Source organism: Clarias gariepinus, chromosome 23 (assembly GCF_024256425.1).
Source record: "Clarias gariepinus isolate MV-2021 ecotype Netherlands chromosome 23, CGAR_prim_01v2, whole genome shotgun sequence".
Classification (NCBI taxonomy): domain Eukaryota; kingdom Metazoa; phylum Chordata; class Actinopteri; order Siluriformes; family Clariidae; genus Clarias; species Clarias gariepinus.
This window is the reverse complement of record NC_071122.1, coordinates 8351744-8378796: the sequence shown is the minus strand read 5'-3', so window position 1 is coordinate 8378796 and position 27053 is coordinate 8351744. Positions and strand designations below refer to the sequence as shown.

At 37.7% G+C, this 27053-nt stretch overlaps 2 protein-coding genes across 2 annotated transcripts; one reads left to right on the top strand and one right to left on the bottom strand.

Annotated features, from left to right (window-relative positions):
* Positions 1-2778, top strand: LOC128511314 (protein S100-B-like). The gene is made up of 3 exons (XM_053484105.1): positions 1-115; positions 337-472; positions 2358-2778. Exons 2-3 carry the CDS (start codon positions 341-343, stop codon positions 2505-2507), a joined length of 282 nt encoding a protein of 93 aa, XP_053340080.1. The 5' UTR covers positions 1-115; positions 337-340; the 3' UTR covers positions 2508-2778.
* LOC128510918 (acyl-coenzyme A amino acid N-acyltransferase 2-like) lies at positions 2771-26286 on the bottom strand. Its single transcript, XM_053483454.1, has 12 exons — positions 26112-26286; positions 16837-16899; positions 16244-16453; positions 16066-16162; positions 15629-15840; positions 14979-15154; positions 13584-13700; positions 11546-11628; positions 10944-11037; positions 10083-10163; positions 6703-6838; positions 2771-6614 (listed from the first exon to the last, which is right to left on the bottom strand). The coding sequence occupies exons 1-12, from the start codon at positions 26284-26286 to the stop codon at positions 6514-6516; spliced, it is 1545 nt and encodes a 514-aa protein (XP_053339429.1). The 3' UTR covers positions 2771-6513.
* Positions 26287-27053: the final 767 nt, after the last annotated feature.

Genomic DNA, 27053 nt, shown 5'->3' with positions numbered 1-27053 from the left:
CACATATATGCACTTAGCTCCATCTCTGGAAAGCTGTCATTTTCAGAAGAAGTGGTGCATGCAACAGGGAAGGACGTTTTCTACTCCGATCAACGACAAAGACATTCTCCTAAAGGTAACTATATTATTAACAGAACACAAATTGCATTTAATATGATTGCTAAACAAGTTGAATATTCCAAACGGAGTGCATAATGAAGGTGAAGGGCAATGTTAGGTATTATATTGTTTAATAACTGATTATAGCAGCTATATGAAAGTAATGCTTAAACAAAATGTTGCATTGAAGCAATATAGATGGTTATAATAACAGTTTTTCTTATTGATATCTTTCAGAACAATGTCGTCAGAGCTCGAGAAGGCCATGATAACCATTGTGCAGATCTTCCACAAGTATTCTAGAGACAAATGCAAGCTGAAAAAGGCGGACCTGAAAGATCTTATCAACAACGAAATGAGCCAGTTTATCATTGTGAGTGTTTGAGATCAGTCTTATGATGATGTTATGAACCTGTGGGCTGGGTGTGACTCACATGTAATTCAAATCAGCAGGATTTTTCCATTTGTGGTTCATGAACACAGATTTTCACTATCAAATTGTGCGAGCAAAGAACGCGTTCTACAGTAGATACTCTGCCTTCTCAGGAAGGTCGAGTACAAAGACACAAATTTAATATATATGAATTTAGAACATTGTAGAACGTAATATGAAATACATAAAAAAACATGGAATTAGAAGATGTTTTCATTCTTTTCTCAACTAGTATATATACTGTAATAGTGTGTGTATATAATAATAATAATAATAATAATAATAATAATAATAATACAATCAAAATCCTTCTGGCTATATGTTCTGCTTTAAAAGCCTGAGATGTAATAGACATCATTGTTTTTTTTTTTCTTAAAAAAAAATCTTTTCCACTTGTTTAAATATTTGCTCTTTTCCATGCAGGTTATACCTTAAACTAACTTTAGCAAAAGTCTTTTATAAGTAATAGCCTAATGAAAGTCTAAAATATTTAAAATAGCATGTTCTTGGTGGTGGTCTTTTGCCTGCTCCCATCAAGGGGTCACCACACGGACCATCTGATCTGCACAGAACGTGTCACAGTTTTATGCCAGATGGCCTTCCTGACCCAACCCTGGGAATTAACCCCAGGCCTGCTGAAATCACCTATGGAAAAAGTAAACATTGTGACACAGCTCGCTGTAATAGGAAAACAGCCAATTATGCAGTGGTGTTATCAAATGAAGTGGTATCCAAAGATTATTTTCCAACAGCAAGTGGTTTTATTTCTCTTGTACCAGAGCAATCTGCCAAACATTTATTATCAGTTTAGTCATTAGACATGTGATACATTTTCATGTAAGTAGTTGTAGAGCTGCTTCAAAACAATAAAATTTCTCTTGTATAACAGCATGTTCTGAATTAATTATTGGTTTTAGATTTTATGTCTCATGCTCAATTCAACTCCATGTGCAAATTGAAATTCCCTGTGTAGAAAGTAATAGTGTATCAGAACAAGACTAAAAATAATAATCTGTGAACATTATTGGATATTTACTAATAATATAGTTACTGCTGGGACAGAATGTACCATACAGCAACATATCACGTTACACTACTTCATAATACAGTACATTCTGTGCCATTTTATTAAGAATAATTTATTCTTAACTTAAAAAGGGCCCTAAATAAAAAGTGAGTACAGTGGAACCTTGGATCACGATTAACTTGGTCTGCAAGCGTTTTGTAAGACAAGCACAAATTAAAATAAATTTTAACATAATAAATGAGCGAGGTCTTAACCAGTGTCACATGATCACAACTAAGCCAATAGTTCTTCTCTCTCTCTCATGCTACAGGATTATTGACAATTGTCTCAGTGCATGTGTCACTTGTATAGTCAACATCTGTGTGCACATGTAGTTTTTTATAACATTCTGACCATGTGCATATGTGCGCTAAAGCAAAAGTGTCATCAAATCAAATTTAAATTTTATTTGTCACGTACACAGTCATACACAGTACGATATGCAGTGAAATGCTTATTAGCATTCTTTTGTCATTAGAGAAGATCCTTGTTAAAGAGGTTTCCTGACAGAGCAGTGTTTTTGTTAGTGAGTGTGTGTTTATGTGTATGTATGAAAGTCGTCCCACACAGTGGCCCCCACCCTCCTCCTCTCGTTTTGCGCGCGCACATACACACACACACACACACATTAAATGAATAATTTTGTGTTGTGGAATGAATCATCTGAGTTTCCATTATTTCTTATGGGAAAATTAAATGATAATGGCATCAACATGATTATAATGGAAAATTGTATTTCCTTATTTTCTGCTTCCACAGAAAATTCAGGACAAGGATACACTTGACTTGCTATTTACTGATCTGGATCAAAACAAAGATCGAGAGATTGACTTCCCGGAGTTTATGCCTTTCATTGCCATGGTGACATCAGCGCATCACGATCTGTTCGCGACGAAGCAAAGCCATTAAAATAATAGTTTTTGTAAAAAATAAACGATGGTCTAATGGCGATGTTCAGATTTTTACTGCATAAATCGTTCACATTAGTTGCGATTATTTTATTTTGTATTAAACATCATAAGACACTTGACCAATGCAACAGAAGCACTCATTCTATTGTTCAATTCAATTCAATTTTATTTATATAGCGCTTTTAACAATGGTCATTGTCTCAAAGCAGCTTCACAAAAATGAAAGAAATTCATTAAAAAAATAACAAAAAATTAAATACAAATAATAATAAAAAAATTGTCTGGTGACTTTAAATACTCATGAGGCTCTACACACTCTCTTTTACCTAGGAATCACTGAGAATTGGTAAAATCTTATGAGCTCATATATGTCTATAAACTCATGCACTGTATCTGGAAGTGGGTGGATATGATATTGAAGAGCTGGGAAACAAACAAACAAACAAAAATGTATTTCTTCTGGGGGTGCTAAGTCATGTCTTATGTCTCAATAAACACTCATCTTAAAACAAATTACTTTGTTGAAGATATTCATTTTGATACAGTTTGGTCTTGATGGTGCATAGTCTGGTGTTTGGACTGTAAACCTGGCACAGCCCATTTCTTACAGCTGTCCTTAATGTGAAGAAACCCAGATTTGTTGGTGGTATAAATTCAAGGATTCAAGGATTCAAGGATTCTTTATTGTCACACCAGCACACTTCCATGTTCTGGTCCGAAATTAGGACCCAGGTCCCGTTTAAGCCACAGAGATAGCATAGTAGTATAAATATGAGGATGCAAATATGTATATACATGAATATAAATAAGAGCAGTCAGAGATATATTATGCAGGAATTTAGACATAAACTATACATAGTGTATTGCACACTTTCAGAGGCTGTATTGCACACATTGTATATTCGACTTATAGGGTTTTATATATGTATTGCACCATAGAGTTATATATTACACTAAAAGTAATATAAATGTTAAAGTTTAGACATAGATATAATTGAAATGATTAATAATAAGGGTGGATACATGTAGGACATAAAGTGAGTTATTGCCACATCTCTAATCCAGTCCCGAACTCGCTCTAATCTATTTCCACATGTTTGGGCCATTAATGGATTTCCTAGGAGGTAGAGACATGGAGCACACAGTCTGATCATGGCTCCGGCGTACTAAGAAATCTTTCTAACTTGATGGGATAAGGCAATTAGTGTTAAAGGGCATAGTATAGAAAATATAGTAAAGTGAATAATAATAATAAAACATTTTTAATAAAGTTTTTACTCTAATAATTGTTTTATTATTTTGCACAATCAAAAGTCCCAGTTTGCATTGAACGGCCCTTGTACTTTTCATCTAAGAATATTTAAAGCATTTGATAAACGCCTTTCTCTAGAGCGCAGTTTTGGTAAGGAATGCAACCACGGGGGGCGCAATCCAGTGTCTTCTTGTGCCAGTCCCAAGTCTGGATAAATGCAGAGGGTTGTGTCAGGAAGGGCATCTGACGTAAAACGTTGCCAAATCAATGATGCGAATCACAAATATAATTTCCATACCGGATCGGTCGCGGTCTGGGTTAACAACGACCGCCACCGGTGCTGTTGACCTACAGGGTGCTGGTGGAAATTGGGCTACTGATGGTCGAAAAAGGAGGGGAGGAAGGCGTGTTCAAAAGCAGAGAGAGAAAAGGAAACAAAAGAGTTTAGGAGTGATAGTAGGGACTTTGAATGTTGGGACTATGACAGGGAAGGCAAGAGAGTTGGTTGATAAGATGCAGAGAAGGAAGGTGGATATCCTGTGCGTCCAGGAGACCAGATGGAAAGGTAGCAAGGCTAGAAGCTTAGGATGCAGGGTGCAGACTTCAATTGACATGTTGGTAAGGGAACAGAGGTGATAAAAATGTGATGGGCAGGTTTGGTCTTCAAGCCAGGAATGTAGAAGAACAGATGGTGGTGGACTTTGCAAAGAGGATGGAAATGGCAGTAGTAAATACTTTCTTCTAGAAGAGGCAGGAACATAGACTGACATACAAGAGTGGAGGCAGAAGCACTCAGGTGGACTACATCTTGTGTCGACGTTGTAATTTAAAAGAGATCAGTGACTGCAAAGTGTTGGTAGGGGAGAGTGTAGCCAGACAACACAGAATGGTGGTGTTGAGACCAGCTATGTGCTTTCAGTTGACTGGACAACTACAGCCAATGTGATCAGGGAGACAGGTAGGACGGTATGGTGTATCATCAGGAAAGAGCAAAGTGGACAAGGAGACTTGGTGGTGGAACGATGAAGTCCAGGAGTGTATACAGGGAAAGAGGCTAGCTAAGAAGAAGTGGGACTCTGAGAGGACTGAAGAGAGTAGACAGGATTACAGGGAGATGCAGCGTAAGGTGGAGGTAGAGTTGGCAAAGGCCAATCAAAGAGCATATGAGGACTTGTATGCTAGATTGGATAGTAAGGAGGGAGAGGTGGATCCGTACAGGTTGGCGAGGCAGGAGGGATAGAGATAGAGATGGGATGGATGTGCAGCAGGTTAGAGTGATTAAAGATAGAGATGGAAATGTTCTGACAGATGCCAGGAGGGTAATGGGAAGATGGAAGGAGTACTTTGAAAAGGTAATGAATGAGGAAAATGAAAGAGAACGAAGAGTAGAAGACGTGACTGTTGTGGAACAGGAAGTAGCAAATATTAGTAAAAGTGAGGTGAGAAGGGCGTTGAAGAGGATGAAGAGTGGAAAGGCTGTTGGTCATGATGACATACCTTTGGAGGTATGGAAGTGCTTGGAAGAGGTGGCAGTAGAGTTTCTGACTAGTTTGTTTAACAAGATCTTGGAGAGTGAGAGGATTCCAGAGGAATGGAGGAGAAGTGTATTGGTGCCGATTTTTAAGAACAAGGTAGATGTGCAGAGCTGTGGCAATTATAGAGGTATAAAGCTAATGAGCCATACAATGAAGCTGTGGAAAAGAGTAGTGGAAGCTAGGTTAAGGGCAGAGGTGAGCATTTGTGAGCAGCAATATGATTTCATGCCTAGTAAGAGTACATCAGATGCAGTATTTCCTTTGCGGATGCTGATGGAGAAGGTAATAAAGAGTTGCATTGTGTCTTTGTAGATTTAGAGAAAGCGTACAACAGGGTGCCGAGAGAGGAGCTGTGGTGTTGTATGAGGAAGTCTGGAGTGGCAGAGAAGTATGTTAGAGTGGTGCAGGACATGTATGAGAGCTGTAAGACCGTAGTGAGATGTGCTGTAGGTGTTACAGAAGAGTTTGAGGTGGAGGTGGGTCTGCATCAAGAGGTAAAGAAGGTGCAGTACTTTAAGTACTTAGGATCAACGATTCAGAGCAATGGAGAGCGTGGAAAGAAGGTGAAGAGGGCGGTACAGGCAGGTTGGAATGGGTGGAGAAAAGTGTCAGGTGTGTTGTGCGATAAAAGATTATCAGCGAGAATGAAAGGAAAGGTGTACAGGACAGTGTTGAGACCAGCGATGCTCTACGGCTTAGGGACAGTGGCACTGAAGAAAAGACAGGAGGCAGAGTTGGAGGTAGCAGAGCTAAAGATGTTGAGGTTCTCCTTGGGAGTGACAAGGATGAATAGGATCAAGAATGAGTTCATCAGAGGGACAACCCATGTTACGGAGATAAAGTCAGAGAGGCCAGATTGAGGTGGTTTGGACATGTTCAGAGGAGAGATGATGAATATATCGGTAGAAGGTTGCTGAGGTTGGAACTGCCAGGCAGAAGGTCTATAGGAAAACCAAAGAGGCGATTTATGGATGCAGTGAGGGAGGACATGAAGTTAGTTGGTGTGAGAGAAGAAGATGCAGAGGATAGGGGTAGATGGAGGCAGATGATTCGCTGTGACGACTCCTCAAAGGTAACAGCCGAAAAACAAAGAAGAATGTCCCCGGCTTGGTGTCCTTAACATATGGCCATTTAATGCATTTCGGTCCAGCTAACAAAGTAAGACACATCTTATTGCACAAGAGGCAAACAGGATATGTTCAACACAATGCCTTGTGCTATCCTCTTAGGTTACTTTGCAGAAATGTCAGGATGCTCTGCCATGAGTCCTCCTGCGCAGCTGCATGTTGCTTTAGATTTCCTCCCCACTGGATCATATCTGAACATCACACAAACAATAGAAACAATTAAATTAACCAACTCCACATAACAGCATGGACTTAATTAAAAACATAAAGTCCACTGACATTGAGGAGGTTGACTTGGCCAGATGGAGATTGGGACAGTGGGTGTGTATGGTGGCTCGATCAAATGACCAGCTCCAGGGTACGACACTTGAGTAAACAGGTGAGATTTCCCTGCTTTCCGTAGTCGTCTTTCGACCTGTGATCACAATACGAAAACATTTTTAAACAAATGTTGTGTAACTAAAAAAATATTTCCTGATAGGCTTGTCTCTCCTGTTATTTTTGGCATCTATTGTATTGCATTAAATCAGATATTTACATTTCTGAGATTGTGTATGCTCAACAAACGAGTTCTACCATTATTAAAAACAGCTATGAGATCACCGAGGTGCTTGATACTTTCAGTTCTCAAATAAAACCATGAAATTGCGATGTGCTGATAATGAGTGATGGAGGAGGGTAGCCCACTTTGGAGAAAAAAACATTCAAATGTCAAAAAGCCAACTTTTAATGTAGTCTTGAGAAATAGTTCTCTAAGCTTCCTGAAGGGAAGGGGAGACAAAAAAAATTGTCTCTCATTTTCAGTCTAGTCCCTGTTCCTGAACAGTGTCAAAGGAATGTTTTTTTGGTTATTAAGCCACACACTGACCTATAAATCATTTAAGCATAAAACCCATCTAACTTAGGATATGAACCTGTAAGAAAAAAGTGCAGATGATGACAGATGATCAAGCCAGTGATTAGTCTACCGATGATAATAAATGCTAAGTGGCTGGAACAGATAAGAGGGGAAATGAGGTTGCTGCTGAGATTGTTACATAAACACCTAATTTTAAAAACTGTATTTTTAAAAACTTTGCAGCCTTTCGTAGTAAAACATAATGTGAGAACATAAAAGAATAGGATTCTTTATGAAGGCAAGTTAGGAGTTTATTAATTAATTACAAACTTCTTCCAAATCAGTTTGAAAATGAGTACAAACTATAAGCTCAGTTGTTAGCGCAGGGGTTCCCAAACTTTTCAGCTCACGACCCCCAAAATAACCGTGCCAGTGACTCGTGACCTCCACTATCCTCGGAAGTGTTTAAAATATACAAACGTTGTGCGCAACAGCGCACACGCGCAAATAGGGCTATCCAAACACGAGCATGACAACACAACAAAAGAACAACCATATAATTTTTTTTATATTAATTTACTTATTTGTTTAATTTCAAGAAAACACCTCACCTAATGAGATGGGTGGGCACAAAGCTTGGAGCACAGCAAGTCCATTCTTGGGTTAATTTTGGAGACCGCGACTCGGAGATCATCCTCCACGTTCAGTCGCGACCTGTATTTATTTTTAATGTACGTGAGTGCAGAAAAAGTCTTTTCGCACAAGTAGGTAGTGCAAAAACGGCATCAGTACATCTATAGTGGCCTTGGATAGTTGTGGGTATTCCCTCTCGACTGAAATCCAAAACTCAGCCAGAGTCTTGGAATTAAACACTGTCTTCAAGGTTCGGTCGCATGACAGTTCAACCAATGCGTGCTCCATGTCCGATGTAAGATGATTTGCCCTCGTTACAGTAAATGTTGACCTTATCCAGTCATATTGCTCTGGAGCTGTTTCCTCGTCTGGGAAATACCTGATAAAGTGTTCCAGGAGGGCTTGAAAGAGGGATGTGATAGACTTCTTCACTATGTTAACACTCAGTTCGTTTTCCTCCATGAATTCGTCCAGCTCGCTCAGTCCAGCGCTCAAGTTTCCTCTTGAATGCGTGGATTTTATCATTCAGCGAAATTATGTGTGTGTTCTCATATTGCAATGACATATTAAGTCCGTTCAGTTTTTCAAATATGCAAGCCAGATACACTAGCCTTGTTAACCAGTCAGGATCAATGAGGTGGTCAGCGAGCTGGGACCCATGCTTCATCAGAAATAAGCGCATATTAAATAGTAAAGCATATTTCCCTTTCTTCAGTCTGTCCACCAGCTGACACTTAATGTCCTGGGCCATGTCGGAGATACGCCGGGCAACAGTCCGGTTAGACAGCGGCACCGATTTTAGCTCACGGGTCAGTTTATCCCCATGCATAGCCCGTCTTATAGCTATAGCAGCAGGTTTAATGAGGGATTCCCCGATCGTGTGTGTCTTTTTTGCCTGTGCAATTAAATATGCCACCTCATATGACGCCTTTGAGCTTTGCGGGGATTGTTGTTTGTTTAGTTAGGACTTTCTTTTGACCTTGTAACTCTCGCTCCTTCTGCCGGAAAAAATCTACTGGTTGAGTAGCAAGAGAGGGGTGCTTAGTTTTCAAGTGTTGTAGCATTTTACAGGCTTTAGGCTTTCATGTGCAAGCACCTCGTGCACACTACATATTGGGGATGCTGTCTGTTATTAACGATGACGCATGTGAATCCATACTGGATAAATTCCTCTCAAAACTTTCGACACTTGGAATAAGGCCGAGCCGACTGTTTATGGATTTCCTCTTTATGAACACGCCGGTCTCTTTTCGAACCTGAGGATGTTGGACTTTCTGACGGTGGTGCTTCTCCGCTTTCCTCCACTGGCCTATCTGCGTTGTCATTAGTCGATATTAACCAACATTTCATTTTAACAAAAATAATATCCTAAGCACAAAGCGATGAAAATTACCTACACGTTATGTGCACATGTCGGAATGTTTAACATGGTGCTGTAAATTGATCTGCTGCAACTGACGCTATTGATGTGTCGTTAATCTGACGTAATCACCTCAGGGGTCGCGATCAAACGGAAAGAAATTTGCAGGGCTGATAGCTTTTTAATTTGCATGTTTTTTAAATGTAATTATTAACTACTAGTTTTTATCTTCTCTTAGTTATGGATAAAATATTTATAATAGTTTTTAAAAAAATTATTTGATTTATTGGAAATCATCTCGCGACCCCCGCTCAATGTCTCAAGACCCCCCAAAGGGTCACAACTCTGTGTAAGCGGTTACCATGAAGACATGTACTGTAATTACTGTAAGTGTACTATACTGGTTCACTAGCATGACTACTGTAACTATCTAGTTTGGATTCATTATCTTACCGGCAAGGTGTTTCTTCTTTTCCGTAACTACTTCCCCTAAAATTTTATGAGAATTGTTTCAAATCACTTTATGTACAAACAGAAAGATCTTTTCAGTCAGAATTAAGAAATTAGTTTTGTGTTTAAATAAAATGAGCAAGTTTCAGAATATCTGGACTTAATTTATTTTTTATATAATTGGTGGACTATCTGTTTGAATTCTAACTAATATATATATACACACACACACACTACCGTTCAAAAGTTTGGGGTCACTTTCTAACTCCATGATCTTTTGAAAAAACTTTTAAACGGTAGTGTATATCTTCCTATCTTCAGAGATATATTGCTCCACAATTTCAACATCACTTTAAGGGCATCAGCTGTTTTCCTCACCTCATCTGCATTCTCCACAGATGGACAGCATAAATCATCCTCTCCAACAATGAACAGCAGAGGACAGCGCACCTTCTCAACCTGTTGATGACAGGTCATACAATAGCCTTAACATTAATTATATCCCTTAGAACAAGCAACATTTTACAAATGCATACACTGTTTCGACTGCTCAGTTTCAACCAGAACTTAACTCTTTCAGCACTTGAAAGAAGTGTCAAATCCTGTGACTTATTCGGAAATGGGATGCTATGACTTTTCTAAGGAGTAGGAGGTAAATTTACCACCCAAAAACAACCCATAGACTTAACATTGAGATCAACCTTGATGAATTTTAGTGCAGAGCAAGAATTTTGTAAAATTACAAAATTTACCACATTTGAAAAGGCTTACAAGTTTGGCCACGGCAATCTTTTTTTTTTTTTTTTTAGAAAATGTACCCATCTATTTTCTCTATATAATCCCTGCTACACTATGCACTTGCACACAATGCACTTATCCCAGTGTTTCACTAGTGCTTGTTTCAGGGTAGAAAGTTTTCTCACTACACCAGAGCCATGTTTGGACTGCCTCCTTCACATCTGAAACATTGGCCTAACAGGAACTCCTTTAATGGCAAAAACATGTGGAAATGACTTGGAACAAAGTCAGGACTGTACAGGGATGTGGCAATAACCCCCTCCCGAGTTCCTGTAATGTGCAAGCGGTGTTGGTGAATAATTGTGTACAGTTCCTACAGTCTCTTCCGTAAGTTAGTTAAAATTTTACAGTCGGTCTGGGTGCCCTTCATCTTAATACAATCTGCGAAATATTGGAAGAAATAATTGCAAATCCTTTAATACAGGTATTAAACATATTTACCTGAATAAAGTTTTCAGGTGGAACATTACAGGGTAAGCAGCCATCCTTGAAACTCACATAGCCTTGGTCATTTATGTTCCAGTGTTTTTGCTCCCTAGAAAAATGATAAAATAAAAATATTGTTTCCGTGGATTTTAATCACTGAATTCTAAATTAATCACTGTATATGAATAAGTCTATTCTGAATGCTTAAAGGAAAAACATGCTGCATACATTGCTTCATTGCATTTGTCATGATATCGTTGTCCACATTTAAGTAACGTACAAAGGTTTCTTCGGGCAAATAGTGTAATGAAATGTCTCCCCCTGCTGGTGTAGTGTACTTTATTTCTCAATCCAACCACCAGACCTGGAAAATCTGTCCATCTATGGTTTAAGGAAAGTAATGTACGCTCAGCCCCACAATTATGCTATGTCATAATCTGTCAAGACCCAGAGATGAAAAAACTTGAGTCAAGATTTGACTCAAGTCAATACACAGCCCATATTACAACAAATGTTTGTTAATGCCATGGGACAGCTAACATTCCCATGCTTGTCCTATAAATCCTGAAGTATCATACTATAAAATATCAAATGTAACAGTTACAATGCATACTTACTCGTCCTTAATATTCTCTCCATTCTCATCGAATAACTTGCTGGTGTTGCAGAATGGTCCATTGATGCAAACCACACACCTCGGCTGGACAGTTTTGTGAAAGCAAAAACAAAATCTGTCTGTAATAGGCTTGTACAACATAAGTTCAACAACTTTAAGTTTACATTTACCTATAAGTATACTACATTAGTAACAGGTGCACCACTAGGGATTCTGGGCCACTTTAAAGCCTACTACACCAGTGGGTGTCCACAAAGCCAAGCCTTTTCAATTAGGTAATCCCTTTGCACATTTTGTGTAATTTAAACTCAGCTTTTGTCAAAGTAACCACATAATTTTTTAGGAATTTTAATGAAAAGTTAACATAATTAATTTTATTAGACTGAACATAATTAAATTCAGCATTAATGTTTTCTAGATAAAAAAATATAATAATGACCCAAAATTTGCAAATATTATTATAACAAATCATTAGGATTAAATTATTAATCAGAATTAAAATAGGTATTTTTTTTTAAAGTAAAGAAATCACCACTCACTGAAGATTCAAATATTTCATAAAGCAGCATCAATAACATTTAAAATGTCAGTCATGTGGGCTGTCTTGCAAATGTTTGCAAATGAATTCACCTGGACAGAAAAAGTCGCCATTCTAAATGGGTCAAATTACTGGGCTGGATCTAGTAAAGAAACCAACTAAGCAAATTTGAAATTACTGGAACTGGGTTAAGAACCATTAAGACATTGTCAATACATGGAAGGAAAGTGCTAGACCTGTCAATTTTGTGGAAGGAATGTGGTCAGGAAAAAAATTATGAATGGAGTTGCTAGGGAGCATAAAGATTGGACTTTGAAGCAATGTGTCATGTGGTTAGATAAGTCCTGATTCCACCGCCATAGGCATGTCAGGGTAAGAGGGGAAGCACATGAAGGGATGCACCCACTGTACAAGCCTCTGGAGGCAGTGTTATGACCCGGGGTTGCTTCAATTGCCCAAGTCTAAGCTCAGCAATGTTATGTAGCAATAAAATGAAGTCAGCTGATGACTTAAATGTACTGGATAGCCAGGTTATCACATCCAGGGAGAAAGAATGATTCTGGGAGCATAAGAAATGTGGGATAAACTGGTAGTGCTGCGCAAAATATCCTCAAATGAATATCACATTTAATTAAACATTTTATCTTGATTATGGTTTAGGTTTTTCCCCTTACTGTACCCTGAGGACGTGTGTACTATAAATATGCTCAATGCCCAATATGCACACAAAGTAGTCGGCTATGTATTTAAAGGGACAGTACTGTACATTAACTCAGACAGTGAGAAATGTATTAACAGAATAAAAAACAAAAACAAAATAACAAACAAACAAAAAACCCACCTGAAATAATTGACCAAATTGGCCGAATAAATTGATGGGAAAGATTAATTACATTAGACGTTAGATTTGAATTAAGTGTCCAGACATAATCGGAGGGAATACTGTATATACAGTAGTATGTATTATACCCTAGAAAAGGCCAGTAAATTTTTCTAAGTTTCTAATTTCTAACAAGAGAAGTGATTTTTTTAAAGTGACATAACATTACCAGACGTGTTTTCTTGCTGAAAGTGCCGTGTCTGGTTTTGAATATAAGTTGGGGCAGCGTGCTTCTCTCCCTTCAATACTGCGGACTACTTTCACTCATGCTGGCAACCGACAGTTATACTGTTGTATATGGTTATTACAACATCCGGGACATGGAGTGATACATATAGCTAAATGTTCTAGTGAGGCTCCCATCTATTATTACCACTTGGGGAATGATATTATATGAAATAGATATTCCAGCCCTACATAAAATGTACTGTAAAGACAACTATATTGGAAAAGTTACCCAGTGGATTTAGTGGTTATTTACAGTAGGTTTGCTTGGTAAAGACATCTCCATGTGTAAGCATTGTGTATTTCTGTACAATAAAACTATAATTGTAGTCACTTAACATAACAAAACCGTGTTAGTCTTATTACAGAAGTGTAGAAATATGATTAGTGGTTTACATTGACTGGAAGTGATGTTGCGATCCGTAGCGCTACAAAGACTCCAAATGAAATCCCAGTGATGGCAATCCGGTCCTCACACACCTGTGGGTGATCACATAGAATCTGCCATGCTGCCTAAGGAACACAGAGACACATGCACAACATTAGTCAGACAATTGACTAGAGGGACTTGAAGATTTGCTTGGTATTAAATAAAATAAAAAAAAATCCTTATACTAGGTCTGTAGGTCAGGGACTAAAAGTACTATGAGTCAAAATTTCTACTGGGGAAGTTAGCACAGTTTGAAAAAAGAAAATATGTTTTTGTGCTAATTTAGACAAGCAGGGAATGTTACTGTCACTACTTAGGAGCTTAGATCAGAGTTATAAGTGACTGTTTTGGGCTTTGTAAGCAAGAATCAATATTGCCTCGAAATCACAAGAAGCTGAACAATCACCTGAGTAACCTTTGTGGATAAAAATAGACAAATCTTTTAAATGTTGTAAATATGAATTGATGTGAGGTGAGAAGCACAGTTGGTTGTCAGTGGTAAGCCTAAAGTCGCATGACAAATGGTGAGATCGAAAGAGTTGTGAAGAGAAATCTCAAGACCTTAACATGAAGTGAATTTTCAGGAGATATACAGCAGCTCAGTTTTGCTAGGATTGGATAACAGCTGTCTGCGAGGCAGGGATATCTACAGTACGAGACATGCTGAGATCCATGAACACACACAGACAGCAAAGTGAGGAATGATGAGAATAGGCTGAGTTTTCTCAAAGAGTTTGGATATGACTTACCCAAGAAAGCCTGTAAACAAGGAACAACTGGTGACCCATGACCAAGGCTTGTGGGACACCAGTAGGTAGTGAGCATAGAGCAGATGTGGATCGTCTCCAAGTCATCTAATATGACCTTATGTGAAGCATTGTCATGCTGCATTCAAACAAGCAATTTTAGCTTAAACTAATGACATTTAAACTAAGAGTTTGTAATGACATTTAATCAAACCAGCTTAGTGGCTCAGAGTGTGCAACTAAAATCGATAGCAAAATGTCATCACTTTATTAGATTGTAGAAGAATTATAATTATATAAATTGAGTTTCAGATCACATGATCATAACTGATATTATACAAGATTTTTTGGGACTACAGTGTGCATTCCTTCATCCTGAGCACAGTAGTGTCTGGTTAAATTATTAAATGTGTTTATATTTTGCCAAAAAATATTAATTGGTGGAAGTGGGTGGAGCTCATGGCAGAAGTGTTCATGATTAGTTAGATTACTTGTGAATAGAAAATGAATGTGAAAATTGATCTGACTGCTAAATACAACCAGGTTTAAGACCACAGCCTGTAGTGTCAAGTTGAATGGTTAGGAATTCGGACGTTACTGTAACAATCATCTTACCTTGAAGTATGAGTCTCCCACATTGATGCGTTTAGAGGGTCCAGGAAGGTCTTTATGACCAAAGTAGGCTATAGTCATGCAAGCCAGACCATGTGAGGCAAACAGAGCAGCACGATACTCCATGAGGCTTCCAGCCAAACCCCACAGATCTAAAACTGCAGGAAATGGACCAGGACCTGGAATAAAAGTGGTGGGAAAAAGTTTAAGAAGTTCTTCTTCATGGAAACCTCAAACATTCCAATCATATCATCTTTTAATCATTTTTCTAATTGTGTTATTCACTGTTTTTAGAGTGAGATCAGTCGAGGTCAAGCTATGAGGAACAAGCTATGAGGCTTTGTCATTCCATTCTGTAATTATGCCCGGAAGTGTGGTGTGAAATATCACACCTGAAATACCACAATGCACTGAGGTACATTAGAATCCACACAATATGGCAGAGTGTTCGCCAAACACCCAGAATGTACCTTGGTGTTAGTAGGGTGTAGGGAGTAAGCTGTAATTACCTCTCCCAATGAATAACGACATTGCCTTGGTGGGTGTCAGCCCAATAAACAAATTTTTTCTGTCCAGAGCTGTACTAGTTAAGGATTGGTAAAGAAGCTGTGAATAAAGGAGGCATGGCCTGTGTTTACAATTGTAATATTAACCTGGAGGAAGAAATAGAGTCCCCACCACTCCGTTTTGCTGTATTTCGATCCTTCTCACGTATGGCGCCATGTACCAGCGCTGAAGTGAGACAGAAGCCAGCACATGCTCTCTGCTAGTCTCTTCATCTTTGGAGAAATTAAGAGGAGAAAAGTGACCTTCCAGGACAGATACGTCAACTGTGTACGGAGACTCCACATGCTTCTTTCTTAATCTTAAAGCAAGAAATAGGTGAGGGAGAATCACACCTTCATATACAGTATAAAGATTATAACATTATAAATATAGATAAATTAAAAAAAGCTTCTTCCTGAAACTTTAGAATACAAAAATATTACAGTGGCTTTAAAATGTTCCCAATATTAGCTTTTTAAGAAACAATTTAAGACCTGAATCAATTTTCTTAATTGAGAAAAATTGAGAAAATTTTTCATCCTACCTCAGACTTTTTTTTCCAGACGCAGGCTGAAGACTCCAAAACAGACCCATGGGTTCACAGCCAACATATGAACCACCGACAGAGGGGTGCTTTGTCACTATTATAGATGAAGATTAAACTTTTATAAAAAAAAAAAAAAATTTACACTTTTTTTTTTGCGGGGGGGAAGGACACTCACAGTCTACAACTCCATCCTCATCAGAGTGGTAGTAAGAGACAGACTGCCATAAATGTCCATCCTCACATGTCATTCGTGCTCTCATGGTCACAGGGAAGCTTTGTGGCAGATGAAAAACCTTCAGAGCAATCGGCTCATCAATTAAAGCACGGCAAGGTGTGGCTCTCAGTAATGGAGGCCATCTACATGTCGCCACTGTTCTTACCAGACCTGCACAGGATGAAAAACTGCACATTTTAACATATGTCGCAAATAAAGCATGTGGTAGAATATAGATAGGTTTAGTACATGGTACAAGGGTTGGTGTACAGATTAAACATCAATGTTAAACATTACAATTTCTATAATGATTTACAGGATAGAGTGTGGATTCGATGCAGGAAGGACTACTTTAAATGGAAGAAAAAAATATGGAAGGACACTATAATTAAGCAAAGGAATGCTGTACATCTCGACAACAGTTTAGCAAACACCATTAATATACAATTTTGATTAAGATTATTTTGCTCATATCCTAAGCATAAATGGAGGCAGTAACAAATCGTAACTGGCAGAGCTGGCGTAGTTTGGGCGTAATAGTTTTAAATTCTTACCGGTACTACGTAGCCAAAAGGTAAGGAGAATAAAATACGGAGATGGTGGATAGTCCTGTAAATCTTATAAGTTTCTCTGATGAACCAGTTGATTGACCGACCAGTGACCAGAATTGGCTGGTTTTCAGTTTTCAGTTTGATTGGCCATGATGGGCGATCGGCTGATCAGCCTCAGATAGAAACGATTCTGTACCAAATGCAGAAGCTTCCAAGTGGCACAACAGAAACACATTTTTATGGCATTACATTATCAAAATTGTGCGTTTAAAGCCTTTGATCTACCTTTTTCTCCAAACTCTGTGAGTAAATTAGTCTTAAACCGACTGACTAAACAAAATTACACCAGTCTCAAAACACTGCAAGCACTTACTAGTCAAAAAAATTGCGTGTGGTAGAAGCCCCGCATGACCACATTAAACGCCACTCCCACCCGAAAGCTCGCAGACACTTACTGTACCCTAGATGTTCATTGTCAGGTTGAGGTTTGAGACTTTGGAGGCTTTTGAAGTGGTAAAACATTGCAGTTTCTTTATAATCCAACTATGATATCTATTTACACATTTTTATCCTGTGTGGTAGGAGTGAATTAATTGCTAAGCTTGTTTAGAAATAATAATTAAGGCAGATGACAGAGATATGTGCCGCTCAGTAAAATGTTACACTTTTATATTACACTTTTGTATGCAAAGTTAGTTTGTATTGGCTTTTAAGTAAGAAAATCAGAGGAAAATTTTATATAAAATCAGAATTTTTATATAAAATCATGACACTTATAGAATCGCAATTTAGTTAGGTGACTGTGACAATCTACTTATACATATTTGCACTGATGTACAGTGGGGCAAAAAAGTATTTAGTTAGCCACCAATTGTGATGAGATGAGAGAGGCCTGTAATTTCATCAGAAATATACCTCACCTATGAGAGACAAAAGAAATTCAGAAAATCACATTGTAGGATTTTTGATGACTTAATTGGTAAATTAAGTCATCAATTAGTAAATTAGTATTTGGTCGCCTACAAACAAGCAAGATTTCTGGATCTCACAGACCTGTAACTTCTTTAAAAGGCTACTCTGCCCTCCACTCATTACCTGTATTAATAGCATCTGTTTAAACTCATTATCAGTATAAAAGACACCTATCCACAACCTCAAACAGTCACACTCCAAACTGCAATATGGCCAAGACCAAAGAGCGCAAATGACACCAGAAACAAAATTGTAGACCTGCACCAGGCTGGAAAGACTGAATCTGCAATCAACTATGGGAGCAATTATTAGAAAATGGAAGACATACAAGATTACCGACCTTGTGAAGACTTTACAGGCCTCTCTCATCTTTTTAAGTGGGAGAACTTGCAAAATTGGTGGTGGACTAAATACTTTTTTGCCCCACTGTATATACTGTACACTACTAGTTGCATATCTATCTATCTATCTATCTATCTATCTATCTATCTATCTATCTATCTATCTATCTATCTATCTAATTTCCAAAAAAAAAAAAACTAAGGCATTTAATGTGGTCTGTTTTCTTTGTTACAGCCTCCATATTTTTCCTTGAAAGAGCACTTATTCTAAAAGGTTTTTATGGGTTAAGTAAGTTTACAAAACCCAATTAGGATTACCAATAATATTTTAATGCAGAAACTGCAGCATTAGAAGTAACAGTGATTTAACTTAGCAGTGGTGAAACACCACGATAAAGTTAGTTTTAATATTTGCATATTCACATTTCCGGTTTCAATAGCTGCTTAAATAAACTCGCAAATAAGATACAAACAGATGCATGTACAATGAAACCTCGGATTGCGAGTAACGTGGTTTGCGAGTGTTCTGCAAGACGAGCAAAGATTTGTAAAAAATTTTAACTTGGAAAATGAAAAAGTCTTAGTTTACGAGTACCGAGTATCATGTATCACGCATGCGCTTCTTGACGCCAACCATCACGTAATCACAACTGAGCCACTGTTTTTTCTCTCTCTTGCGCTGCGGAATTGTGGGTAATAGTCCCCCCTGCTGGGTCTTAGTGCCTGTCTCATACTGGTATAATCAACATCACTATTCTTTTCTAAATTTTATATTTAATATATTTTTTTTAATTAAATAACTTGGCGATTGAAAAATGCAACTCATAGTCCCATGAACAGTTACCCCTGTCCCATCTGTCCATGCCCTGTATTTTGAAAAAAATTAAAAAAAGAAAAAAAGGGTGTGGTATGTAGATGATGGGGGGCAGTTTATGGTGGCATGATTGGCATTTGTCCATCTCCTTTGGTTAAGAATATACTGTGCATACATAGCAGAGGGAATATAGAGCAGAGTATATACAAGTGGCATATTTATAGCTCTTCTGTATATTTTATAGATAGATAGATGGATATAAAATTACGTAGAAATAACAGTGAAGGTTGCTTATGTTCATGTTTCACAAGTTTTAAAAAAATATTTATTTGGGATTTACATTTCTGAGATTTATTATTAATTATTTTAAATATTGCATAACTCCAAAAGCAACAAGAGGGCCCTTAACAAACTGTAATAGGGCTGATGTCATAGTGTTTGGGCCCTAATAATCTGTAAATGGGTATCACATTGAGACACCCTAACTTAAGTTAAGCCTTTATTTGTCACATACTGTACATTACTGCGCACAAAAAAAATCTTTGCATAACAGAGAGCAGGGTCAGCCACGATATGGCACCCCTGGAGCAGATAGGGTTAAGGGCCTAGCTCAAGGGCTCAACAATGGCCACCTGGTGGAGGTATGGCTTGATCCACTGACCATCTGATCAGTACTTCAGTTTTTTATGCCTGCAACTTCCATTATACAGTACAGATGAACCAGCCCTGGTTGCTACTGAAGAAGTTGTGCAAGTACTGCTTGACTACATGTCATTTGCTAAAGCCTAAAGAGTGGGCACATAGCTATGAAAAGGTTAATCATTGCTACTGAAAAAAGACCTGGAAGGTATTGAAATAAAATGCAGAATTATTAAATATTAATCATTAATAAAAATGAAAAAGTGATAATATTGAATAAAAAGAGGTTGTGCCCTCTGCAGGACAAGTGGACACACATTTTAGAATAGATTTTGAGGCAATAGGTCACATGACCTGGAAGGTATTGAAGTAAAATGCAGAATTATTACATATTAATTAGTCAATAAGAAAAGTGATAATATTGACAAAAAAGGTTGTGCTCTCTGCAGGACAAGTGACACATTTGAGAATAGATTTTGAAGCAATAATTCGTTTATTTTTTTTTAATATTAATGTTTATAATATTAACATTATCCGGATTTCAGTCGGACAGAAATTTGCAGACGGTCCCTAACTCGCGCAGTAGGCGAGCTGCTTTCGCCGGACTCTGTTAACGAATCTCCGCCACAAACTGGAAATCTGGAGGCCGGAGCTCGAATATTCAACGTCCAACGTCAAACCAACTTCACAGCGGTATAAAAGATCGGGTTATTTAACCTGAATGAACGCGGATTCGCTTACGGTCACTTACTCATCCGCTTTGCGAAAAGCAGTCCTGTAATGTTTTTTTTTTTTTTTACTTTTTTTTTTTTTTACAGTCACTTCGAAATTATATCAAAGTTTAACGTTTAGGGTATTAAAAAAAAACGGGCGTAGTAAGTTGTGTGTGTTCTCGCAAACAAAACTGTGTAAATTTTGTGCATTCTGGAGAATTTATTGTGGAGTTATTAAAGACGAAACTGAATATGCGAATATAAAACTAACTTTACCCGATAGGGAAACAGCGCTTACCCTGGGGGCAGCAGGTCTCTTTTAACGCGCGAAGAAAACACATTTCTTTCTGGAACAATGAACGACAACAAAGTAACCCCGACATTATCACCTGTTTCTCTCTCTCTCTCTCTCTCTCTCTCTCACACACACACACACACACACACACACTACTGTCTCGCGTTCAACACAACATCTCGTTGCAAATGACTGTTATCGAGTGTCTGGTGACGTCACTGAACTCCGGAAGAGGTTTAACTGTAAAGTCAAAGGAGTGTGACAGTATACTGTATATACAGTCTATTCAGTACCGCCGCTCTCTATACGCAGAGGAGGGCACCAACTCCCAGGGGGGCACCATCCCAGCTGCTCAAAAAATGTTTTCTTTTATATTATAATAATAAATGAATATTAATACATATACAAATAAACAGAAATATAAACGTATATATTGCATTTTACGGTGAACGCTAGATCTAAATAAACAAAATGACTTAAAATGCATTATATTAAATTATGGCAATTATGATCATTGATTAATAATAACCATATGGTGTCATTAAATAACAGTGTTAAAATACATAATCTAATACAATATTAACAGTTTACATACCAATTTTAATAGAAATGCATTTATGACTTTGTCTTAAGAAAAAGCAGAAGTGTGCCTTTGTAAATTTTTAACTTTGGAAAGCTCCAGCAGATGACAGTGTTGATTTTAATTTAGTTTATTGTTTGTTTTATTTATTATAAATGTTTTATTTAAAGTGTAATTTTAGTTTGTATTTTTTGCTGTAGAGCTACAATTGTAATTTTTAAATGACACAATTTGTTTATGTGTTTACTTTTATTTGAATAAAGTACTATTTTGGCCCCTATAGTAGGTGTTTTTTTTATTATGTGTTTTTTATGTCCGTAATATTTGGGGGAGGTGGGACAAAAGTAAATTTCTGCTTAGGGCACCCATTTGGCCAGCAGCAGCCCTGAATATATATATATATATATATATATATATATATATATATATATATATATATTATACATAATATACACATTAGTTTTATTTTTGTTCAGAATTACTAACTTTCAGCTGCTTGTAAATCAATAGAATCAAAACCAACAAAACAAGTGGTTTCTCCAAAATCAACACAAAACACTACTGTAAGTACTACTGTAATCTAAAAAAAAGATTCCTGTGCCGTGAGAACAGACCCCTCACTGTGCTTTCTTATGCCTTACGTGGTAAAACCTGCTATATCCTGTATCCAGACGATTATACATCCAAATGGGTCTTGTCTGATAGAACCCTTTTGTTTAATCAGGAGAAAGTAAATTTATTTCCTTTCTCCTGTCTGTCTCCAGCTCTCTCTCTATAACAGACTGGTTCTTTTGAGGTTCAGGACAAAGCAGCGTTTAAATGTGCTCTCTTTGCTGCGAATAAACAGAGATCTTCAGACATCATGTGTCTGTGTGTTTGTCTTTCTCGGTCGATCGACCCGAACCGGTAAGTGTATCAAGGTGATGTCCTAATAATGTTCCCATTAATACATTTTTAAAAATATTCACCTGAATACCCTCTGCATTCTTAAGTAAACACCTAAATAAGGGATGCTGGACATAATCCTAATGGTCCCCCAGCTGCTGTCAGTGATTGAAAATGAAGGCTTTGATGTGTTTTTGCATCTGGATCCTTCATACATAGATCATCTGTGGTACTGTAGGAAGGCCTTGAAGACTGATGGAATAAAAATATGGTCATCAACATAAAAGCTGTTGCTGAGATAGGCTGACTGCTGAGGCATCCTTGAACATGCACGATTACTTGGCTGAGGTGCCACTTCATCACAGTGGGGTTGAAAATGTTTCCACAAGCTCAGTAAGCAGTTCACCTAGCTGAGGACAAGGACACCTGGACATCACAGTGGAAAAAGACAAAATGAAAAGCTTAGTCCTATATTTATAAGCTTAGACTATACTTCTTAAACCCCCATTATGTGCTTAATATTGTCATCAGAGCTGTTTTTTTTTTTTTTAGCTAGAACACTTTTTGTAAAATGATAACTATATACTTCTTTGTATTGGTATTAGTAAGTTATGCATAAAATGTATGCATAATTAGTATGCATACACTGCTTGTAATTTATTGCAAGTAAAACGCAGTGTCTTCAATAAATGGCAACTCTGGGATCAAACATTTGAACGTTTTATTGTACACTGTTACATCCATAATATAATTACAGACATAAAATTTATTAATTGAAGCACTTTAATAGCAAATTGATCATTGTATATGAGTGCATGTACTGTACAACACCTTGATGCACATAATGGAGTAAAACTATAAACTGTTGACTGCAACTGTTGGCATAATTGAGTAAAACCATGGTCTGCCACTGCTACTATTGAACCCTTGAGCAAGGTACAGTCTGCTCCAGGACGTGCTGTATCCTGGCTGACCCTGCGCTCTGACCGCAGCTTTCTAACTGGGATATGTGGGAAAAAAATAACTTCACTGTGCTAGACTTTATCACAGACTAGACTTTATCTAGACTTTATCACAGACTAGACTTTATCACTGTTGTGCTGTACATGGTTTTCACTGCATAACAGCTTGACCAGACTTCGACTGATCCCTACTTTTACATTTTTAGAGTTAATACAGTTAGTATTAGGTCGTTAGAATTGAGTTCACTAATGGAAAAAAGATAAATTCATCAAATAAGTGTTTGCTTTAATGCAAGGAACTGAGTCAAATAAATGTGTAAATGTAATGTGTAATGTCAGGAAGCGTGTCCTCCTCAGCTCAGAGACGAACTTTGACTCGCTAAACCAATAAATCAAATAAATAAAAAGCTTTTCTTAGATTAATTTGCTTGCTTAGTTGCTTAAAACTGAAAAGGAATCCACGTCATCCAAACTGTATAGAGATTTTAGTCTAAGCTACTATTTCTGACTTTACCAGTTTCTTTAATAATAAAACTTTAACTCACTCACTCACTCACACACACACACACACTCACACACACATAGAGAAAGAGAAAACCTATAGTGTTTTCATATTTTCTATGTCCAGCCAAAATCAGATTCTGCATTTCTTTCATTTGACCACCAGATTGTAGTATTGACCTTCTGAAATATTTAAATACCAGCCCCTCTCTCTCTCTTCTTTTATTTTTGTTCCTCCCGTGCTGTTTCATAACTTAATAAGTTTTATAATTCATGTCAAATTTATATATATATATACACTGTATATTCAATTCAATTCAATTAAATTTATTTGTATAGCGCTTTTAGCAATTTTCATTGCCGCAAAGCAGCTTTACACAGTCAAAAGAATTATTTAAGTTTGTATGAAATGTGAATTTGTATGAATCAAAATGGTCAGTTTGTCCCTGGTGAGCAAGCCGAGGGCGACAGTGGCAAGGAAAAACTCCCTGAGATGATAATAGGAAGAAACCTTGAGAGGAACCAGACTCAACAGGGAACCCATCCTCATTTGGGTGAAACAGAAAGCAGTAAATGATCTGCATTTATACAGTGTGTAGGGTGGGAGGCAGTTCAGCTATAATAGTAATATATATATATAGTACACACACAAAGTATATACTGTATATTAAACACGTCACCTTCCGATCACTAACCCAAAGCCTCAACCACATGATCCAACACTGCCCCTTCTCTTTTCTCTTAGTATTTATTTTTTTTTATTCATTTTTTGTCATCATTGCACGTTTTGTTTTATGTGCTCTACACTGGCCACAAATTTTTTTTTGAATGACTAAAAGATTTACTTATGTTCAACTCAGCTACCGCATGCAGGATAAAATATGCCAAGTACAATAGTATCTCACTCACTCATCGTCTACACCGCTTTATCCTGTATTCAGGGTCACAGGGACCTATCCCAGGAGACATAGGGCATGAGGCGAGATACACCCTGGACAGGGTGCCAATCCATTACAGGGCACACACACAAATACACACTCCAGCCAATTTGAGAGTGCCAATTAGCCTAATCTGGAGGTCTTTGGGAGGAAACCCACCAAGCACAGGGAGAACATGCAAACTCCATGCACACAGAGATGGGAATTAAGTCGGTCGGGAATCGAACCCGGACCCTGGAGGTGCAAGGCAACAGTGCTAACCACTACACCAACGTGCCGCCACAATAGTATTTTTGAGGCTATTTGATTATTCATGCTATCCTGCTCAAACAAAAGCTATAGTCGCATGTACTGTAGGTGTGGGCGGTGTAAAATATAAACTCTTTCAAAGTCTTTCAATGATTTTTCATGTATTAGGAATCATAGGTTCATTTTCGTGATTGTAGCATGCAGGCAACAGTGCTAAGCAGTAAGGCACCGAGCCCCCTGGCATAAGATCAGTGCATTGTATATTTTTGGTATCACAGTGACCAGCAGGAAAGTATCCGCAAACACTCTGTTTTTATGACCTTGAAAAGCCAGTGCTACAGCTGTGTAATCAGAACTTATGATCAAAAACATACTACAAACCTTTTGCACATGCATCAACAACAACAACAAAATACTTAGCTTTCTTAGGATTAGGGTAGAAGAAATCCCCCTGATAATTTGTTATTTGTGACATCACTCTCCCAGACAGATGGGGATCATTAAGGTATTATTTATTTTATTATAGAAAAAATACTACAGATTAAAAAAAAAAAAAATAATCTGGATAAATGTATATGACTTTATAATATAAATGGATAATGTAGCATGGATTATGTTTCTGTAGACCAGCGGTTCCCAAACTGGGATGCGCAGTCTGACCATTAGGGGTGTGCGAGAAAATGTTTGTAATGGTGGAAAAAATATATTTTATTATTTATATTTATTTATCTTGGGCAAACTTAACATGTCATATTTTTGAGAGAAAAGAAATTCACATTACAAATTGTAATTTACAACCTATGCATTACTCATCTCGTGGCAAATCTATCTAATCTTCAGGTCTATGTCCGTTATTTATTTGAGAACACAGTGCATGAAGATTTATTGTTTTGCCGTTTTGGCGTGAAAAGGTCTTGTCAAGAATTTTTGAGCTCCGATGTGAATTTTTTGTTCATAACCCATTTCACCTCTCTTCATTCTTGAAAGATGACATCTGGCTTCAGAAGCTGGCGTATCTGGCAGACATATTTTTCTACTCTTAATAAACTTAATTTAGGTCTGCAGGGCCTTAGTACTACCGTTTATAACACCCAGGAGTTGAACACTTATTAAAAAGCTAGTCTTCTGGGCTAACTGGATAAATGGAAACTCCACCGAGTGCTTTCCACTGTTGTCTGAATTTTTGCAATCCTGGGAAGCTGCACTTAGTGCTCATGTCAAAGGCCTCATAACTGAACATCTCAACCAGCTTAGCCAAAATCTAAGGACTTACTTCCCCCCTATTTGATGTCACTCCTCCAATCTCACATCTCTCATTTCAAGAGAAAGAACAATTACTGGAGTTATCATCTGATGGGAGACACAACATACTTTTTAAAAATAAGTCACTCGTGGATTTCTGGGCTTTAGCAGTGGTGGAGTATCCAAGATTGTCAAAGCAGGCACTGAAAGTGTTGATGCCCTTTGCAACCACATATTTATGTGAGGCACTGACATTGTTGAAAACCAAACATCGACAAAGACTAGATGCTGAGAATGATTTAAGAGTAAGACTGTCATCCATTGCACCAAATTTTGATGATCTGTGTGCAAAAATGCAAGCCCATCCATCTCACTCAAAAGGAAGGAAGTAAGTTCTCCATCACCTGCTGAAAGAACTCATGGAGAGGGGTGTAGATGTCGAACACTGCTAAAAATCTTATCACATTATCCCTCAAGTGTGTCACTCCTTTAATATCACCTCTCTATCCAATATGTCTCTAGCCTGATTAGTCGTGAACAGGAAGGACGTCTTCAGCGGCGTCTTCTAGTGTTTCCACGATGCATTGTAGCCCAGGAGGTGTCCTTCCTACACGACAGTGATTGACTTTATCTGCTTTATCACATGACCATTCCTGAGAGGAGAAAGAAATGAGGAGATCAATGTCCTGTTGTTGCAGTACATCATACTCTTGAGTCTATAGAATAGTTGCTGCAGAATTATTGGCACCCTTCAGCAGAAAGGTCACACGTTGTGACGAGTCACCAAATAAGCTTTGTTCAAGTCAGACATTTGGTTTGAAAATTGTGTAGAGGGTTGGATACAAACACAACCCAAACCCTGGTTGAGATCCTTCACTTTAGGTGCCTAAATGTTTTTAGATGTAACAGGAAATCCCTTTTTCTCTATTTATTGTAGAAGTTCCAATATTAAGAAAAAAGACCACTAAAAATCATTTTTGCTTTAAATAACATACTGTAAATTTGGTTAGCACAAACATAGGGGTTACCACTGTTGCCTTGCACCTCCAGGGTTTAGTTTCGATTCCCGGCCAGGTTCGATTCCTGTCT

What these genes read in the sequence shown, in the direction of transcription:
- LOC128511314 (XM_053484105.1), top strand. Translation starts at nt 341, where the DNA reads ATGTCGTCAGAGCTCGAGAAGGCCATGATAACCATTGTGCAGATCTTC. An exon ending in AAATGAGCCAGTTTATCATT is followed by an intron (nt 473 to 2,357) that starts GTGAGTGTTTGA and finishes CTGCTTCCACAG; the next exon opens with AAAATTCAGGACAAGGATAC.
- LOC128510918 (XM_053483454.1), bottom strand. Translation starts at nt 26,286, where the DNA reads ATGGATGACAGTCTTACTCTTAAATCATTCTCAGCATCTAGTCTTTGT. An exon ending in GACTCTATTTCTTCCTCCAG is followed by an intron (nt 15,155 to 15,628) that starts GTTAATATTACA and finishes CTTTTATTCCAG; the next exon opens with GTCCTGGTCCATTTCCTGCA. An exon ending in GCCAAGTCAACCTCCTCAAT is followed by an intron (nt 6,615 to 6,702) that starts GTCAGTGGACTT and finishes TGTGATGTTCAG; the next exon opens with ATATGATCCAGTGGGGAGGA.